Raw genomic sequence first — 20,735 nt, 5'->3', positions numbered from 1 at the left:
GTGTGTGTGTGTGTGTGTGTGTGTGTGTGCTATGTACACATATAAGCAAGTATTTGTAGATACTGCAATCACATTGTGCTATGTCTGACTTCTCTGCTTTTGTGGTATTTGCACCATAAGCAAAATTAAGTGTAGTATGCTGAAGTACTAAGCAAACTGGGAGCACTGGCTCTTACCTGGCCTAATGCACGGATAAGCTGAAAATGATAACTTTGCTTAACACTTTATTGGGAGTGGCAACAACAGCGCTGTAGAGTTGTATCATCTTCTGTACCTCTCACATATCATTCTGCTGGATATAGAATATAGTCTTCAGAGATACAGAGGAAATGGCCTGATCTTGTTTTTCTGTATATGGAGGAGGATGTCCTTGATATAATTGAGAGAAGAAATATGTGGAACAGCCTCATGCAACCCAGCTTGGGTTTACAAGTATCATCACATCTTAAGAAAGAAGGCAAGCTGACATTGTGGCGTGGCAGGTTAAGCCTCTGGCTGGGATGCTGGCATTTCATATGGGTGCTGGATTGAGACCCAGTTGCTCTATTTCTTTCCTTTTCTGTGCTGTGCTCAAATCAGGGTAAGCATATTTATTTTCTCAAACATTTATTATTTCTTTGTGGCAAAAACATTCAAAATAATTTAATTTAGCTTCCCTCTCCACAGATATATCATCATCATGTTTATGAGAAACCTACAAACTTGGTTTGATGATCCATTCTAGGCATCATACTACATATGTATGAATTCAGTGTCACTAATGTTTCCAATATAGAATGTGAAGTCTGAAGACTACAAATGGGATAGTTCCCAGTCTACGACCTCGGTGAGCAACCGTATGCTTTGAAGAGAGCCTCTTATCATATTTGAATTCAAAGCCTAAATAATAGTTTTCTCTACCCTGCCAATGAAGAAGTAAAAGATTTTGAATCACCTTCCCTGGGTTAGCAGAATGGAGAGGCAAGGGATAGACTGTATCACAGCTGTGACCTTTGTAATGACAAATTAGACGAACTCAAATCTGGGCAGAAGTATACCCATGGCTGATGTCAGTGACAAAGAGTGTACATGTTGGAGCAGGATGAACAACATCTAGTGAACTGTTATTTATGACAGAAGATTCTTTATTAGCACTTTGGTTTCCTCATTTCCAGAAAAGCCAATAGATTCTCTTTAAAAAACAAGTACAGGTTCCTAAAAGAGGAGAGGAACAATGTAAAAAAAAAAATGCAGATGCAGTTGTTCCACTAAAATGCTGATAGCTACAACCAGATCATCTGCAGGGGAAAACTCTCCTTACATGGTTATTAAGGCTTTACTACCTATATACAACATAGTACCATGGAGAAGTACAAACAAAATTATCTCCTGTAGCAAGCTGCAGTTTAAAGCACAGCAATTTGTCCTCACCATCTCCATTACCAGACACAGGACAGAGATTTATGGTTTACTATTCAGTACTCAATTTCTCTTGTCTCTCAGTGGGCCCTGAATTCCATTTATGGATGCATTTGACCCTCAACACCACTCCCTTGAAACTAGTGGTGATCCAGAAATAAGCATATGGCCTAAGCTAATCTTGTCAACTTAGACCTCAGAATATGCAATTGGAATGCCAGAAAAATGCAGAGGGCCCTTCCTTTGGACGGTTGAAGGACTGGAAAACAATAGTCTTATAGTAAAAATGATCCATGGAAGAGCATTTACACCCACATAATTACAAAGAAAATAAAGTAGAAGCCTCTGATATTGTAAAAATATGAATCAAACTACACCTGAACTCCACATATTTCAGGACTTTTCAGTTACATATAACTAAATTTATTTTTTTGCATACTCTCATTAGACTTTTCCCTTTTTTTTCCAACCTCACAAAGATGAGAGATATATCTAAGATATCTGCCCCTCTCAAGAAAACATTCTAATGTGGATGGATGAAAATCATCTACCTAAATAAATCCAGAAATATTTTATTAATCCTAAAAGTTCTGCTTTCTCAACTACAGTGCTATGTAGAAAGCATCAGGAATTTCACTATTCCAAATTTAGAAATTCAACATTTAATGTTACTTTCCCTTTTTCATTAAACAATCTACCCTGAATTAATTTTCACTCCTTTATCCCTGAGGCATATGCCTATTGATCATTTCACAATATTGTAATAAGAAAATGCATCATGGCCGGCACCATGGTTCGCCAGGCTAATCCTCCGCCTGCGGCGCCAGCAACCCGGGTTCTAGTCCCGTTTGGGGTGCTGCATTCTGTCCCAGTTGCTCCTCTTCCAGTCCACCTCTCTGCTATGGCCTTGGAGGGCAGTGGAGGATGGCCCAAGTCCTTGTGCCCTGCACCCACATGAGAGACCAGGAGGAAGCACCTGGCTCCTGGCTTTGGATTGGTGCAGCGCACGGGCCATTGCAGCCATTTTGGGGGGGTGAACCAACGGAAGGAAGACCTTTCTGTCTCTCTCTCTAACTCTGCCTGTCAAAAAAAAAAAAAAAAAGCATCATATTTTTGCAAATAATAACTTGAGTTTTTTTTTTAACTTTTATTTAATGAATATAAATTTCTAAAGTACAGCTTATGGATTACAATGGCTTCCCCCCATACTGTCCCTCCCACCTGCAACCCTCCCCTTTCCCACTCCCTCTCCCCTTCCATTCACATCAAGATTCATTTTCAATTCTCTTTATATACAGAAGATCAGTTTAGCATATATTAAGTAAAGATTTCAACAGTTTGCACCCACATAGAAACACAAAGTGAAAAATACTGTTTGAGTACTAGTTATAGTATTATATCACAATGTATAGCACATTAAGGACAGAGATCCTACATGAGGAGTAAGTGTACAGTGACTCCTGTTGTTGACTTAACAAATTGACACTCTTGTTTATGGCATCAGTAATCACCCTAGGCTCTTGTCATGAGCTGCCAAGGCTATGGAGGCCTTTTGAGATCACCAATTCTGATCATATTTAGACAAGGTCATAGTCAAAGTGGAAGTTCTCTCCTCCCTTCAGAGAAAGATACCTCCTTCTTTTATGACCTGTTCGTTTCACTTGAGTATTTTAATATGCCAAATACACTGTTAAAAGTTTAACATCCATTAATTTCATTATAACTCGGCAAAACAATGGACTCCAGTTACTTCAATGTTGCACATGAGATAGTTGAGATTCAGCAGGATAAATGAATTGCCCCAAACCAGAGATCTAAGGAGTGGCAGGGCTCATGTTAGTCTAGCTCTTATACTTATTCTTTTATATCATCAACCTTGTGGAATCATGGGGTGTTACTCTAAGAAAGAGACACAGCATGTGATACCTGTGGCTGCTATTACTATATTAATGATGTAGGCTACCTCTAGTATATCAATTTGAGAAAAAGTAAACAGTTCCTCTGTATCTAATGAAAAACAGGTCTCTGATGATTGATTTGGTCCTTAACTACCCACCTTCTCTTTTAGGTGAGCATCTAGGCTTATTTGCAAGGGAGCTTTGACACAAGTGTAACTTCAAAGTCAACCCTGGGAAAAGATCATCTGAGTGTCAGCACTCACTGGCTGCCTTAAACCCATCACTGATGTTCAAAATCCTTAGTATTTCCTCTCCTCAAACACCTAGGGATGTGCTGTGCCTCAGCCCTGGCTGGACTGAAAGGCCCAGAGGAGCCTTACAATGAACAGTAGCTAGAGAGTGATGGGACTGAAAGCTTTAATACAGACAGAGCCTCTGTCCCTTCTTGGCTGCGACGAACAGCAGCAGGGTTGGACCTGAAGCAATGGCGCTGTGCCGGCAAAGCACTTTGGCACATGCCGGGATATGAAAGGCTCTAATGAGACCCATTTCACAATTCACTGGACACGTGCATTAAGCAGGCAAAGATTTCTTCCTAACATCCCTGCAATATATCCTATGGCCCAGGTCTGCATCAGGGTCTCCCACCAGCACACGAAAGCAGGATCTCTCTTCTTTCCTTGGCAGTAAAATACTTGAAGTGAGAGAGAGCAGCCCAGCTTTAAAGAGACAGGAGACATTTCCAACTGTAGATCTCTCTCAGGATCTATAGGAACCCTCAGGAGACCTGAAATGCATGCTAATCCTTCCACTGGATAAGAAAGTGGGCTCCTTCATAGTAAAGTCATTGTTCTTTCTAATTGTCAGAGACTGCTGCTGTGCACTTGCCTGGAGCGATCCAATTAACATATCACCACAACACCAACCATTGTAGTATGTTCTGTGTCCTACCAACAAGGGAAAGCCCCAACCCTGCTTCCATCCACAGCTTCCGCCTAATTAGGTCTTTAATATGTAAACAGACAGGGAAAACAGAAACCCAGAGAGAAGACGATATATCTGACTCACTTTCTGCCCAAAATGTGAACTCTTGCACTTGGAATATTTTTGTTAATGGGGAATGAGTTGAAGGAAGTGAGAACAAAAGAAACAACCGAGGGAGGAGAGAAGGGATGGTGAGGTAAGGAGGAAGGATGAAGTAGATAGAGGATGGAGGGAGGGTGAGAAGCAGAGGGAAAGACTGCTTGCTGCTTTGGGGAATTGAAAAACATGTAACTTCTGCTGGAAACTATTGCCATGGCAACGTTCAAACAATACAGAGAAAGCCTTCATAGTTCCATTCTTGCCTTCCTGAATACCACTGTGTAGATGTTAACTCTTTTAACGTGGCTTCTGACTTTCAGCCTTTTCAGTTCATAGAAATCAGAGTTCCCTGGATCCTTCCCCAAAATGCATTTGAATTCATTCACCACCCGCCCCAACACACACACACACACACACACACACAGACTCTGGTCCCTGTAGAGGTGATTCTCTCTAGAGATCAGCTAACTAAGCTATCAGCATTCTCTCTGCCCAGATTAGAACAGCTGGGGTTAGAGAATCCCTATCTCCCAAGGTTATAAAAGGCAGCACACTCTGAGATCTGGCTCAGATTCAACTGTAAACCACTCAAGAGAAAAACATCTTTACATTTTCAAATGTCAGGCATCTTTTTTGGAAATGCCTATCTTAGTTATTGAAGTCTGTACCATCATTATCCAGCCATTAGTTCAAAGAAAACATGTCTATTATCTGGAAAATGCCCTTAGTACTACAGTACTTAGAATAACAGACAAACAAGTACATTATACAAACGATCAGCTGAATTGACAATAGGCTATCTATTAAAGCAACACAGATAAATCAACTAACTTGTCCTAGGCAGGATTACATCTACAATAGATGACTTTAATAATTAGGAGATTCTGTTAGTCATTACAAAAAAACACATTGTATCTTTGTTTAGTCTGAACTTTTCCTACATCCTCTCATATCTGCTTTAGCAACAAATATAGAAATGTGAGGGGATCTTCAAAAAGTTCGTGGAAACTGCATAGTACGAAAAAACCACGCATAAGTTAAAAAATGTTTTTCACAAAAGTAAACATATTTTAACTCCTGTTTTTTCCACATCCCTTTTGAAGTGTCCTTGTGTAACTGTATGGCTAAATTCTGATATATTCTGAAAATTGATGAGATAAATCAGATGGCCCCTCCAAAAAAGCATTTTCTTAACAGTTTATAGTTTGGCAAGTAACAGGGACCTATCTCATCACTGGCCCTCCTAAATAAATCTTCCCTTGCACAAATTCCCAAATGTCTTGAGGTTTACCATAAAAAATGTAGTAGTGAAGACATAATTGCTTTGGAAGTTCTGGGACTAAAACTTCTTGAGAGGATTTAAAGGGATAGCTAGATTTTAGCACTGGGAAACATCACATTAATGCATTGTCATCTACTATTACCATTCATAGAGATTAATACTAGCAATCTTACCTAAAAGTAAAGGAAAAAATCAAGGAACAAAGGACCAAATTGAAAACAAATGCTCAACATATTCAAGATCTTCAAAATTTGCATAATAAAATTAAACCAAAATTATATACCTTACCATTAGTGATTTCCTCATCTACTCCTGCTGCTCCTCAGCAGAGAAAGGAGGAAGTATTTTTCTGAAGTCTGAAGCCAAAGCAACAATACCTGAGAATATACGCCTCACCCCCACAAAACCAGGTGTTTGTATGTTGTGAAAAATGACTGCAGCTCACTGTTTTTTTTAATCAAGCCTTTTTTACTAAGAAGATGTCTTTTTCATCTCTTCTTCCATGATTCCACTTACGGGCATTATGCACACTTAAAAGTCATAGTTTTTTTCTGATAGCTATTCATGAGTAGGAAGGCTAACTTCCTACAACTGTGAGGCTTGTTCAATGCATAACTCTAAGGGTCACCAATACCCATGAGCACTGGATATTGCAAAACCTACAGTAAGACTATTTGTAGCTATAAAATAGAGCACAAAAATTAGCACTAAAACATGTTTACAGAACTATTTTAGTAAATGGATCTGGAATCATAGTTATTCTGAATATTTCAAAGAACCAACCAGAAATCATATATGAATTCATGAAATTACAAAAGTTAGTTAAAGCACCTTTGCTTTTGGCTCAGTTTATATCAACTCATGTGAACAAAGCTCATCTAGTAGATTTCAAGAAGTAATGATTGACAGATACATGTGTTTGGTAAAAATGAATAAACAAATGTGATCTATATATTAAGCAAAATAGATTTGAAACATGGATCCCTAGAGGAAAAAAAACAATAAAAGTTTATCTTAATGGTAAAATTACTGGGCAAACAATGGCCTACATCACAACATGAATTCAGGGACTCCCTTTACTCTAAAGATATGTTAGATCAGCCCACTTGTTTATTGGTTTTACCAAAAGACATTGAAAACTCCTATGTGCTGTTAGATGCCAAAAATGATAAATAAGATAAATCCATAACCTGAAAGAAGTTACAATCTGACAACTAGCATGTCTCAACCAAATAAACTGATATGTTATAACAATGATGGGAGCTATCACATGTGTATATTTACAGAGGAGAGGGAGTCTCATTGGGCCCTGGGGAGGGACAGAGATTTTACTAGAGATGCTAAGTTATTTTGAGACTCAACATATAAAGAATAAATCCTGGGCCAGCGCCGCGGCTCAATAGGCTAATCCTCCACCTAGCGGCACCAGCACACCGGGTTCTACTCCCGATTGGGGCGCCGGATTCTGTCCTGGTTGCCCCTCTTCCAGGCCAGCTCTCTGCTGTGGCCCGGGAGTGCAGTGGAGGATGGCCCAAGTGCTTGGGCCCTGCACCCCATGGGAGACCAGAAGCACCTGGCTCCTGCCTTCAGATCAGCGTGGTGCACTGGCTGCAGCGCGCCGGCCGCGGCGGCCACTGGAAGGTGAACCAATGGCAAAAGGAAGACCTTTCTCTTTGTCTCTCTCTTTCACTGTCCACTCTGCCTGTCAAAAAAAAAAAAAAAAAAAAAAAAAAAAAAAAAAAAGAATAAATCCTAGGCTAATGAGTGGACTCACAAAGTTTGAGTACAAAGTAGCTTGGTACATCTCTAATAATGTAAAACATGTTGCATAACAGGTACACAAGATGGGTATTAAAAAGGCGATCAGGTGTATTGTCAAGAGAAGAGTTTGGAGTTTTTGTTAAAACTATAGAATACAGAGAAGAGAATGTTCAGCTTTATTTCATTGGACACTATTTCTGAAGGAAGAATGAATAATGAATTACGTTAAAGAAAAGTTGGTGTCATCAGAAAGACTAGTTGGAAATATCCAGGTGGTAAACAATGGAATTTGGACTGAGACACTGGCAAGGCAAGCAAAAGCTAAGCTTAAGACGAAGTGAGTAGGCAGCACCGGTGCTCCGGTGTAGTGGATAAAGCTGCCACCTACAAGAATTTGACTCCATTTCCAGTCCAGCTCCCTGTTAATGTGCCTTGGAAAGCAGCGAAAGATGATCAAATTCCTTGAGCCCCTGCACCCAAGAAGGAAATCGAGAGGAAGCTCCTGGCTCTTGGCCCAGATCTGGCGCTTGGGACCATTTGGGGAGTGAACCAGTAGAGAAATGCCCTCTCTCTCTCTCTCTTTCTCTCTCTCTCTCTCCTCTCCTCTCCACTCTCCTCCTCTCCCCTCCCCTCCATGCCTTCTCCTCCTCCTGCCCCATAACTCTGATTTTCAAATAAATAAATGTTAAAAAAAGATAGTAAGTGGATTGGATTTGATCACTGATCTCATAGGGAGATTAAAGAGATACAGATATCATTAGAAACTGTAAATGCTGGTCGGCGCTGTGGCTCACTTGGCTAATCCTCCGCCTGCGGCGCCAGCACCCCGTGTTCTAGTCCAGGTTGGGGCGCTGGGTACTAGTCCCGATTGATTGCTCCTCTTCCAGCCCAGCTCTCTGCTGTGGCCCGGGAAGGCAGTGGAGGATGGCCCAAGTGGTTGTGTCCCTGCACCTGCATGGGAGACCAGGAAGAAGCACGCGGCTCCTGGCTTTGGATCAGCTTTTGGATCACCCAGCCATGGAAGCCATTGGGGGAGTGAACCAACGGAAGGAAGACATTTCTCTCTGTCTCTCTCTCTCACTGTCTATAACTCTACTTGTCAAATTAAAAAAAAAAAAAAGAAACTGTAAATGCTTAGGTTCCTGGAGGGAAAATAATCAATTACAGATGGTGTTAAGATTGCAAAGCCTGTAGGAGGCACAGGAAGTAAGCAGGATCTTAGTGGTGATGGAGATTTAAGAGTCGTGAACTATACAAGGTAGCTAGGATTGCAGTTTCATCTCGAAACAAATCTGACATCTCTCAGGAATGCAGAGACAGAGAATAGAAGAGACTCAAGGGGGCACCCTTATGGTTTAAGGAACAGAGCAGGAAAAAGGAGAAGGATGAAGTGAAACAAATCAAGTGATTGGTGAGCTTTGCCTCAAATCCCTGAGAGTGTTCCAGGAAGCCAGATGAGGGCAATAGAATCAAGACCTACAGACAGATCAAATATGAAGAAGGTGTTGGTGTCCACAATTAGCATCCCACCCGGATTGCAACTAAACTCCAAACTTACTATTAGCATTGATTCGTTCTTCTCTCATACAATTCTGAATTTCAAAATGATCTCACAGCATTTTCCAAAGACATTCTGTCCACAGATATACTGAGTCAGAACAATTTTTCCCAAGTATTTCCTAAAAGTTGCCCCTTCCTTCCTTAAGGACACACTTATATATTACTGAGGACTGACAAAAAAAGAAGCAAAATATATGTTACCTACGCAACTGGAGAATTTCCTTTTGGAAAACAGCATAAAGGGAAATGGCACACATTTCAATCTCAATTAAAATATTCAAATCAAGTGCCAGGTTATATATAAGTTACCAAGTCAATAAGTTTCAGCTTACTGCTTCTAATCTCAGGTTCTGGAGCCAGGAGATATGTGGCTTTTATTTTGAATTCCAGCATTTAGTTGCTGCATTACCTAAGACAAATTATTTAGCCTCTTTGTCCTCTGTGGCCTAAGTGAAGATGAATGAAAAAATGTATTTTATAGTCTCATAGTGTCCATTTCATATAAATGTCGAGTATATAGGAGCTACTGTAGTTATTATTAAATTATACCCATAAGCCACATAAGTTTTTGAAAGCTCCCTTAAGTATTGTAAGTTGCCATAAATCTATGCCAAAAATTGAACTAAAATGTATCAACCATATTTAAGTTTTTCATTGATTTTAGATGTTGTTATGGATTTGACTGGCATTAGAAAACACCAAAAACAAAATTATCAACATTGGTAGCAATGTTGGAAAAAAATCAAAATGTAAAGCAAAATGGTCACAAATTATCAAGTATTCCCATTACTATATAAAATAACCAGGGGCTGGCGCCGTGGCTCACTTGGTTAATCCTCCGCCTGCGGTGCTGGCATCCCAAGTGGGCACCAGGTTCTAGTCCCGGTTGCTCCTCTTCCAGTCCAGCTCTCTGCTGTGGCCCGGGAGGGCAGTGGAGGATGGCCCAAGTGCTTGGGCCCCTGAACCCACGTGGGAGACCAGGAAGAAGCACCTGGCTCCTGGCTTCGGATCAGCGTAGCTCAGGCCGTAGTGGCCATTTGGGGATTGAACCAACAGAAGGAAGACCTTTCTCTCTGTCTCTCTCACTGTCTACAACTCTACCTGTCAATTAAAACAAATAACCAAAGATTTCAAGGAAAAGAAAGCAAACTAGCACTGATTAACTACAAATTATGTGGTAAATACTTGGACATCTTAATGTTCCCAACATAATTGCCAAAAAAATAAAATAAAAAAGATCTCCAGTGTGTGTGTGTTTTTTTTTTTTTTTTTGACAGGCAGAGTTAGACAGTGAGAGAGAGAGAGAGACAGAGGATCTCCAGTTTTACAGTTGAGGAAATTGAGTCTTAGCAAGGTTAACTGGTCAATTTAGGATCCCCCACTAACAGGTAGTGACATAAAATTAGAATGCAATGTTTGTCCATTTAATATGTCACAATATATCCTGCATAAACCCTTCAGGCATTCCCTTCACCTTTTAAGCCTCATATCTGCCATTGTAACATTTAATTCTGCATTTCTCACATAATACTATGTTCCAACTCTCCACATTTTCATAACTCTTTCCCTGACATTATAATATTTTTAATTCCTAGGAATCATGAATGCCTAAGTACTCAATTATGAACTCTGGATTCTGGGATCTTAGAGGTTGAAGGAAATTATTTTTCACTTTCATTTAACAGAGGAGAACTTAAAAAGGTGAGGTCCCTTGTACAAAATATCAAAGTCCATTAATGACAACACCGAAAGTAAAAAAAAAAAAAAAAAAAAAAAAAAAAAAAGCATACTGTGTCATTTCACTTTCAGACCTCAGTGTTTCTAACATGAGGAAGCTACTTAATGTTGTTTTGTCTACTTAACTGTGGAGTCAGTATATTCATTGGTATTTCTCGTGAAGCTATCAAAGACTCCTGAAGGCCAAACGTCCTGTATATACTCTGTACACTGGTTTGCCTCATGTGTGTGTCTGAAGTATGTGCATGCCCACAGGCTTGTGCATGCATTGGAATCCTTTGGAGGGTGTGTCTCTTAAACTATGTTCAGTTACTCATTGGAGGAATATTGATGGTAGGCATGCTCTCCTCAGGTGTTCTTTCAGATGGTGATGCTATGCCAAAGAACAGAATAAGGTCCTTGCCCTCAGAGAGTGCTATAAGCACATTGCTTCAGCTGCAAGATCTGCCTAACCAAATTTCAACTGTCAAATTTACATTTCTCCAGAGAAATCACTTTAAAGAAAGATGTGGCACATTCTTGAACCCTTTGAAGAGCCTCCTCACCAATCATTTCTTTGTGTGCTTGTTATAAAGCATTTGACAATCCCACCAAAGTTTACATGAAAACACAGTATATTTTCTACAACTCACAAACTTTTATCTAACGTATACTGAAGCAAGGACATTCACAAAGGCACTTCTGAATATGTTTTAAAGCTGTGAGACCTCACCTAAAATGATATCAATTTACATACTATTAAAAACTTAATCTTGTCTATGAATTTCTCTGTTTTGAAAATATGCTGATGTGAACTTGGATTAACACCTTCTCCTCAACAGAGACCATATCTATTTTCTCTGCACCATGCATTACCTAAACTAAAACTGGACACAATCAATCTCAATGTGTAGTTATTGAACACTTGCTGTGTATGACGTACACAATCTGATTTCATCCTTATGGAAGGCATGCCCAGGCAAATGTTTGCTCTCTCTTTCCCCCTCTCTCTCTCTCTCTCTAACAGATAATCAAACAGGCACAGAGAGGTTAAATGTCACATATTATGCATGTGGCCTAGTGGGAAGCTGAATATTTTCATTCACTGAGGTTGCCAGAGACCAAATATTATGTAATTTATTGGTTATCTTTAGAAAGCAGGCAAAAAATAAACTTTCAAATGGTTAAGACATCTATAAGAGAAAATTATCATCTCTTATCTTAAGGAAAATGATCAACTTTAAATGTGTTTCTAAATTTGGCACAAATTTCAAAAAGTTTTCAATTAAAAAAATTATATATATATATAAATCCAATCGTCAGATCACAGGTCTGATTATATTATTATCCATAGATACGATATCAAGAATAACAGTAATTACAACAGGATTGCTTTTTCCTTTTGGAGAGAACAGGTCTTCAGAAGCACACTGAGGAAATGGACAAAGCTCAGGGCTGGTAGAGCAGAGAGTGAAATGATGAACAGTGACCACAATGGATTGTCTCAGGAAACCACTGACAAATTGGTGCTGGAGGATTTGCACATACAAACAATAAGACTTGGTATCTCTGCATTAAATATTCTTGGTCTCCCACATTTTATTGAATCTTTAAATGTCCCAGAAAGCAAAGGTATTGTTTAACCAGCATAGAACTATTTATGAGAAATGTAAATACAGGCTGTGGACTCCAGGGATTTGATATAAGTAAAGGAATTTTATACCATCTATTTAAATTATATAATTGTATAGACATTTTTCTGTTTTATGCATCCCAGCTCCAGACTATGTAATATGTAAGTGAAATGATACATCTCAAATATAAGAGCTATCTTATACAACTTTTGGACCAAAAGTGCCCATGATACGATAACAGGATTATTTTCTCCCAACTTCCCATTTAAGCATTATTTTTGCTGAGTTTTTTTTCTGTATTCCTAGGAGAAATTTGATTGACAATTGCTAGTTTAAATAGCAATTTATGCTTAACTGATGTATTGCAGCCAATCTGTCCTGATAAGATCTCAAAAGAGGAATTTAACAACTACTTTAAGGTCAATTGCACAATCTCTAGTTCTCTAGTGCAGCCACAAGAACTGCTAAACTGCTTGGTATTCATTCCCAGGCAGTTATTCCAAATTAATCCAAGGATAACCATAATGAACAGCCATCCTTGGTGGGCTTATAATGCTTGGGGCTTTGCATGACTTTACTTTCTACTCACAAAACACTTCAGTCAGTTAGAAAGCCTCATTCCCATCCCACAGACGTGAACACTGAGGGCCAAGGACATTCAAAGTATTGCCAGAACAGTACAACTATTTAATGAGAAGAGGAACATATTTAACAAGGTTAACACCAGAATACATTAAATCCAGCAGCCTCTGGGCCTGTGGTCCCTAGCCTAAGCCTTGTAATACAACTACCTGCTCATAAATGATACTCACTGGGTACCAACTCTGGCCCTGCCTGAAACCAAAAGACATCAGTTTGTGGCACTCCCATGGCCACAATCCTTTCAGCAGCCCCCACACACCTCACCTGAAGAGCAGGGCCAACTCTGACAGCCAAACCAAAGGAGCTAAAACCCACATTGAGCTGTGCCTTCCTAACTGTAGTGCTGATGGAATGATCTACCAGCATGGAAAATGACGACATCCTTAGATTGCCCCCATCATCTCCAGACTTGAACACATGGGAGTGGAGGTGTGTGGGAGGATACATTCAGCCTACAATTTTAAATAGATTCTCTCTCCCTCCTCTCATCTCTTCTTTCCCTCCCTCTCTCAGGAAAGTTTGTGTGTGTGCATGTGTGTGTGTGAGAGAGAGAGAGACAGAGACAGAGACAGAGACAAAGAGACAGAGAGAGAGAGGCCCAGAGCAGGGCTGACACTAACAAGAAGAGGAGTGTTCTTTGAGGTTGAAATGGAGTAGTATTGAAGAAAATGCATGTGAAACAAAAAAGAAAAAGACAAAGGAAAACAAGACAAAACAAAACCTCCCTCAATAGACAGACACAGCATAATTGCAAGGTTGGGTTTTGCATGTGAAACCTAGAGCTGAACTATGAAACAAACGGAAAAAAAAGAAATCAAAGAACATTTTTGTCTTCCTACTTTTTCCCCCAGTAGTGCTAAGTTGCAGCTGAGCAGGAATGTAATATCACTTTAGTTATGCCATGACCACGATAGGTGACTTAACCCTCATGGAAAATAAAACAGACAAGAAAGCAAACAAACACACAGCAGAGAAACATAAGATATATAGAATCCTATAGAGAGTTCAGAAAAAAAAAAAGAAAGAAATCCTGTGCAATTGTTCTCATAGTTTGGAACATTTATTGTCTGATCTGTGTCCCCCACAGGAACATGTGTCAAGAAAAATAAATTAGCAAAGTGCTCAGCTGTAGGCTAGTTTAGTTAAGGAGTAATGAAAAGGAGAGGAACAGATGATGTGAATGAAAGAAGGGACCCAGATGCTTTCAGCTGGTGTTTCTGGTTTCCATTATCACTTCTCTAATATAAGCCTAACTCCACAGTTCTTTAATGACACTCTCGGGAACACCACTCACAGGATTAGAAGGGACCCAGGAGACCGCTGGCTTTTTCTGTTTCTTCATCTCCTTTGGGATATGTCCAGTCGTGGATCTTTATGCGAATGAAAGAGAGGAGGAGGGGGAAGGGAATGAAACGAATGTTGGAGTTCACAGCCCTGGAGTTCTGAACAGGCTGAAGTTTATTTCCAGTTCTCAGAACCACAGAAGTCTTCCTCTGACCCTTCCTCATGAAAAATGGCAGCCAGGGGACAGAAGTAGCCACGCAACGTAGGGCTGATTCCTGTCCAGTTTGGATACCAAACTGACTTTCGTCTGCTGTTCTGACGCTCCTGTGAAATCACCTGTCTCGTATCGTTCGACCATGAACCAGAGTTATAGCTTCTGCAGGCCTCAGTTTCCTCTTTTATTGGCATAAGCTCTCTGAGGAGTCTTCTGGCTCTAAAGTTATATGAGTCTATGATTCTGACACAAGGCCCCAGAGAGAAATAGAGAAGGGTGAGGAGGAAAAGTCCTATAAAAAACGGCAACTCCATGACTCTGGCAGCTCTGAGGAGAGGGGGCAGGTGACCCTATAGGACCCAGGGATCTCGAAGCATTTTCAACCTTCTCTTTTTCTTGTTTCTTTATTGGCCTCCTTCTCCCAAGACAAAGCTGTCACATGACATACACTGGTGCTTAGCACACAGACCACTCCTTCAGCTTCTTGTCCTAAGTTACCACAGAACACTGTGTTTCTGCCTTTCTCTCAATAGCCATGTCTTAGTAATGTTCAGATTTCCAGCAAAACCCAAGCCTTCTGGCATCTATGCACAGCGTTCTGTGTTACCCAAAGAAGTTGTAAGCCTGAACAGGGTAAGGTTGAAGAAAAGTGAGTCTTAGCCCTGGTGGGAATCAAGGGAGTCAGAAGACCACCTTAGGACGTGTGAATGCAAGGGACTGTGGAAAGTGCAGTCACCACTCTCCACCAGCTTCCTCCCCCATACCTCTTCTCCCTCCCTCAAACCACCCACCAGCTAGGAGCTCCCTATCACCTGCTCCATTTATTTTCCTATTTTTTGTTAATACATTCTGCTCATCTGCAATGTCAGATTAGATAATGAAATTTTAAATTGGGTCCCTTTGATTTCCAAGAGCTACATATTTGTGCATCCAACTCTGGAGCCACCATGCAACTTAAATACATTCTAGAGTGTCAGTCACACAGCACGGGCACCCCATACTGCAGCGCCTTTCTTGGGGAGATTTTTTTTCCCCTGGTGAACATTTGCAAAGGCGTTCGCCCAGGATGCAGACAACCTGCATCATTATAGCAAACTGGTTTGTCCCCAAGCACTGCCTGATGGAGCAAATGCGTGGGCCACCCCCTCCCCCCCCATACTTATTTTCTAGCCACCAACAGCCAGGTCTTCAAAAAAGCACACTAACAGAAGAGAGGGGACAAAGGGACCAAGAACACTAAATTAATGGAAATTTTCTCCATAAATAAATAAGAAAATAAAAATCACTCACTTTATTTCAGACTGATCACAGCAACATCCAGATGGAAATCCAGGTGGTTAAGAACAAGAGAAAATGCATGATCTTGACACCAAAAAGGGAAAAAAAAATCCCAAAAAAAACAAAAAAGAGGTTGATGAAGAAAAACCCAACTGTAATTATCCGTCAATTTTAGTCAACATAGGCACACATCCAACTGTGCTCTGCTGGTTTCTCTCCCCCAATCAATGCCTCATTCTGCCGCGGTCAACTTTTCTTCTCTGAAATTTCTTTGCAGATGTATTATTAATTTCCTCTCCTCTTGTGGGAAATTCAAAAGAGAAAAGAAAACACCACCTTCTCAGGTCTTTTACTTTCCTAAAAAAAGCCCCAAACTTTTCATTCCAAAAATACCTCCTGGGCTTACTTTCTCCCTTACAGAGAAAAACGAACATACTTTTTCTTTGTGGATCCGCGGGTCTCCATTTCCAATCATCCTTTGGGGGCGGGAGGGGGCAGATGTTTTATTATTTATGGATGTCAGAACACATCAACCCCTGAAGGTCTGACACTGGTTTATTTCATTTTTGAGCGCTCCCTCTGCGCACACACACACATTTGTGTTACGATCCAGGTCTCGCAAGAAAAAGCTCCGTTGTTCCTTCTCTGTAGCACCATCATTGGATCCGCTGCGTTCGGCTCCCAGAGAGAGCGGCGTCCCGCATCCTTCATGTTGGCGAGGCACCCAACAGCCGCCGCCACCACCACCACCAGAAAAAAAAAAAATAAATAAAAAAAAAAAGAAAAAAAAGTCTCCTTTTACATCGTCGATGCCGGCCCCCGTCCCCTCCCCCTTCGAAGAATTGGGGGGGGGGGATCAACTCCCCCCACTCGTCACCCTTCCGGCCGGCCGCTCAGCCAAAGATCTGATTAGATTTCTCATCACAACCCAGTGCGCAATCGGGTTTTTTGGTTTCAGCCACCTCTCCCCTCCAAACTCCCGGCTATATCCTGTCTCCTTCCCTCCGCCGCCTCTGCAATTTCATAATCTCACGTTAAACGGAGTGCGGGGGGCGGAGGCGGGCGAGGGGGCGGAGGTAGTGTCAGCTGTCATGAAGAAAACCCATTCCTCCCGCCGCCGCCGCGACTTTTCTTCTTCTTCTTCTTCAAGGTTTAAGGCTGGGTGGCCGGCGAGCCCTCAGTCCCTGCCCCCACCCCGCGCCCGGCGCAGACCCTCCAGGTGCAGCCGAACTCCGCGCTCGCGGCCAGGTCACGGGGCGGACGCGCGCTGCGGTCTCTCGCCGGCGGCGGCCCCAGCCAGCCCCCGCTTCCCCTTCTCCATCAGCCGGCAGCGGATCCCGGGCTGGGCTTGGTTGGGGGGTTGGGGGTGGCGAGGGTCGCGGCGGCGGCGGCGAGGCAGGAGTTCAGAGCGGGCTTTTATTTCAGATGGGGAGGACAAAGTGGTGGGACCGACGGGGCGTGAGGCAAATTTCCCAAAACAATAAATGGGGGGGGGGGGGAACGAAAGGGTTTTTTTTTTTTCTCCCCTAAATTCCTAATCGCTGGCTCCTCTCCTCCTTCTCCAATGCAACTGCAGCTCTGATCTCATTTCCAGCTGCGCGGGGTACATCTTGGAGCCACAAGTTGGTTCCTCTCGGCGCAGCCCTTCCCGACGCCGGCTGGTCCTCCGCGAGGAGACGCATTCCGGGGCGCGCAGCTGCTCCGCGCGGTCCTTAGCGCCATCGCCCTGGCTCGCAGTCCCCTGCGCGGTAGCAACCCCAGTCCCCTTCCATCCACTTTGGCTGGAACTCTCTTCCTCCCCCCTCCTTCGCCTCTCTTCCCCTCCTTTTCCCCCAAATAAATAAACGGGTTCTCTCGGCCGGCGGCAGTTCCTGTCAGTCTAAGCCTTGCACTCCACCAATGCCACGTCCTGATGTCGAGCGCTTATAGCTCCCCAAAGCTCTTCCCGGACTGCGGTCCCCTTTTCTTCGCTGCCCCTCTTTCCTGCCCCCTTTTCCTTTCCCTTTCTCTGCTTGTGATCAGTAAAATACAATTACCCAATTACCTCCCATCATCTTAGCACTGATTGGTCAATTGCATTAACACTTGAAGTCAGGGAAGAGGGGATTGGAGCCTCTGAGATGTGGCACTGCTGCCACCTGGAGGAACGTTCCTGAACAGCTGAATTTCAAAGCAACCCCCACACTTGGAAGTTAGTTATCAGGGTATCAGGCGAAGGAATTCAGGTTGTGTGGGAGAAGCCTTTTTTTTTTTTTTTTTTTTTTTTTTTTTTTTTTTTTTTTTGGAAAAGCCTGCTTGTTTTCATGCAGAAGGCCGGGATTTTTGAGCTACAAAGAGAAAGGCATTGAAATCAAATCACCGCCAGGATTCGAAATTGTCACCAAACACCCAAAGCTGTTGCTTTCAGATTGAGGGTGAGAGCCTCTCCCTGTCAGTCAAGCAGGCTGTTCCCAAGGTAAGGATTAACAAGGTAGTTTATGACTTAGAAAAGGCTCATCAGAAAGAATCTGGAGCAGCTCAAAAGCTCCCGGGGTGGGAGCCTGTGGTCGTGCAGAATAATCTCACCCGGAGGAAGCAACCGTAAAGGCGAGATAGGAGCCTTCAGCCCATGCAGTGTTGCAGTAAATTGGCCTGTTCAGTTTGTACAAGACATCCAGGACAGCTTGACAACTCAATTCCAACATCGTTCACTCCTGGATGTGGGATTTTCCATCAACGCATGCTAGGGGACTTGTTGGCGTATTTCAGCTTCACTGGGTCTCCCCAGAAGGAGGGAATGGGCCTCCCAAATAATGGCATTAACATTACACTTTCTCTACTTTGTAATCGTTATAAGATCCTTTCTATAAGTTATAGCTATCTATGTCACTCAAGTAAATATCTTGTGACGTGAAATTAGGATTGATAATTCAGGCAAGGGTGTGTATATATATATATGTATAGTGTGTATATATGTGTATTTATGTGTATATATATTTATAGAGAGAGAGGGAGAGAGGAAGAGGGTAAATAAATATTTCATGTTCCATAAGAAATAACACTTATGATTATTTTCCTTTGAGAGAAATTAGAAAATGTACTTGGTTTAAAATTGATTTTAAACGAAGTGGGTAATACATACTGATAATTAGCATCAGGCAAAAAGGAGAAAATTTTTACTAAGGGAACAGGAAAGACATAAAAGTTCATACCAAGTGTTCTTTTTTTTTCTCCTTTTCCCTTTATAGTATGTAGATATTTTCATTACTTAGAGTTTTAAAATTCACATCTTAAAATCTGGGGGAACACTAAGGACCTGCTCTAATGTGGATCTCATATGTCAGCACCTGCAAGGAGAAAAACCTTATATTGTACATGATTGAGGTTTAATATAATTTCGCCATCTCTTTGGAGAGTGTTGATGTAGTTATGAATCACATCAAATGTGAATTTGTTTAGGAGTAATGTCATTGCTTCTATTTTAAAATGAATGCTGTATTGATTAATCCAAAACATTAGTGGGCAGCTGACTATAACTTTATGTTTTTGAAGCTCTTCTTTTTTTATGCCAATTACAATTTATCAACTAATAAACCATTAAAAGTTACATTCACTGGTGAAGATAGCTTCAAGAGTCTCTCTTTGATTCAGATATAAGCTAGAAGCCATTCAGAATGAAAGTTTTTACAGAATTTGAAAGCAAGGGAAATGCCAATGATTTGTTTTTTTTTTTAAAGCTGATTATTAGCTATACACTGGACATCTTTCAAACTTTCAGAATGAATTATTTTATCAAATAATAAACAGGAAGGGAACAGTGCCCCTTAGTCAAAAGGAAAGACTGCCCATTCCTTATTTTCTCAATCAGTAACTATGACAGCTTTTTCCATTTTAGGTACTCTTTCACACTATTAAAACTCCAATCCATCATTTGCCTTCCATTTAGACTTATATTCTTCTAGTACTTATTGAGCACTATGTGATGTGACCTTTTGATAGATTTCTCATATACATCACCCTATTGAATACTTGAAGCAATCAAGAGACTCAAGAAGACTGGGAAAGTGAAGCTTAAAGTCACATAGCTGGTAATCTACAGCCAAATTTTGAACCCAAATATTTCTATTCCAATTCTTTGTTTCCACTTCTAGGTTTCGGAAACTTGTGACTCCAAAAAGAGTCATGAACATAGCAGACTGTCGCCAACCAGATCTGATTCCCAGAGCTGTGGGGAAATGGCATTGCCATTTGTGTCACTGAATGATCTTAATTCAAAGAGAATGGAAATAAGTAGTAAACAAGCTAACTGTAATAAAAATATACTTGCAAGTTAAATTGTTGGTAATAAGAACATATATAAACATATTTATATAGTAGAGGTTTCCAGGTACTGTCGACAATACAAGGTGTGTGTTCAAGTAAAATGCTTCAGAAAAACTCTTTTAGAGGAAATTATTCCTTGATAAGTAATTGGTACATCCCCACACTCCCAATTATCCCCTCTAGTTACCAGAAGCATAGGCAGGGCAAATACCACTGAAATTAGATGACTTGGGAGAAGAGGGACACAGTACTTAGAAGATAGGTTTGTTCTGTGGACACACAGAGTTCTATATCTGTTCTAATCTGATATAGAGACATTTGGGCAGCAAAACAAAACTATCACACTATTTTACTGTTTGTTGGTGCCTCTTTCTGGTAGAATCTTCTGCAAACAGCAGGGGACAGCATCTTGTAATCAGAAATCCAAAATAGCAAATAGAGTAAGTTGGCTTCAGTAAGTTGGCTTAAAATTAAAGAAAAAGTGGATGTGTCTACTGTGTTTATTAATTAGATTTAACAGACTATAGGCTACTCTATTGAAGTACAGTACATTCTGTTACAAGTCCTAGAAATAGATGTTACTTTTTACTTTCAAGACTATTAAACAGGGATCAGAGTATCCTGTGGAATATTTGTGTCAAACTTGCATCTATAGTCACACATAACGGTGCATGAACTAACTT

The 20,735-nt window shown here is 41.1% G+C and overlaps 2 protein-coding genes across 12 annotated transcripts in view; one reads left to right on the top strand and one right to left on the bottom strand.

Moving 5' to 3' along the window:
- Positions 1–20,735, bottom strand: part of LRRC4C (leucine rich repeat containing 4C) — a 1,373,254-nt gene that overhangs the window by 169,105 nt on the left and 1,183,414 nt on the right. The window contains exons 1-2 of one of the 11 annotated variants that reach the window (XM_051826039.2): positions 15,763–15,897; positions 14,269–14,344 (exon numbers count right to left, since the gene is read on the bottom strand). The exons of 8 other annotated variants lie outside the window; for them this stretch is intronic. The gene's annotated coding sequence lies outside the window, so the exon portion shown is untranslated. Of the gene's footprint in view, positions 1–14,268; positions 14,345–15,762; positions 15,903–20,735 lie in introns of those variants that run through there. 2 more of the 11 variants (XM_008269875.3, XM_008269881.4) reach the window with 2 other exon arrangements.
- LOC138849118 (uncharacterized) lies at positions 16,560–17,606 on the top strand. Its single transcript, XM_070071451.1, has 2 exons — positions 16,560–16,969; positions 17,327–17,606. Exons 1-2 carry the CDS (start codon positions 16,560–16,562, stop codon positions 17,592–17,594), a joined length of 678 nt encoding a protein of 225 aa, XP_069927552.1. The 3' UTR covers positions 17,595–17,606.

Source organism: Oryctolagus cuniculus, chromosome 1 (assembly GCF_964237555.1).
Source record: "Oryctolagus cuniculus chromosome 1, mOryCun1.1, whole genome shotgun sequence".
In the NCBI taxonomy this organism is placed as follows: Eukaryota; Metazoa; Chordata; class Mammalia; order Lagomorpha; family Leporidae; genus Oryctolagus; species Oryctolagus cuniculus.
This window is presented reverse-complemented; position numbering and strand designations above follow the sequence as displayed.

Excerpts from the sequence above, each read along its gene's own strand:
- LOC138849118 (XM_070071451.1), top strand. The coding sequence starts at position 16,560 with ATGCCGGCCCCCGTCCCCTCCCCCTTCGAAGAATTGGGGGGGGGGGAT. Across the intron at positions 16,970-17,326 it reads GCCCGGCGCAGACCCTCCAG|CTCTGATCTCATTTCCAGCT; the intron begins GTGCAGCCGAAC and ends ATGCAACTGCAG.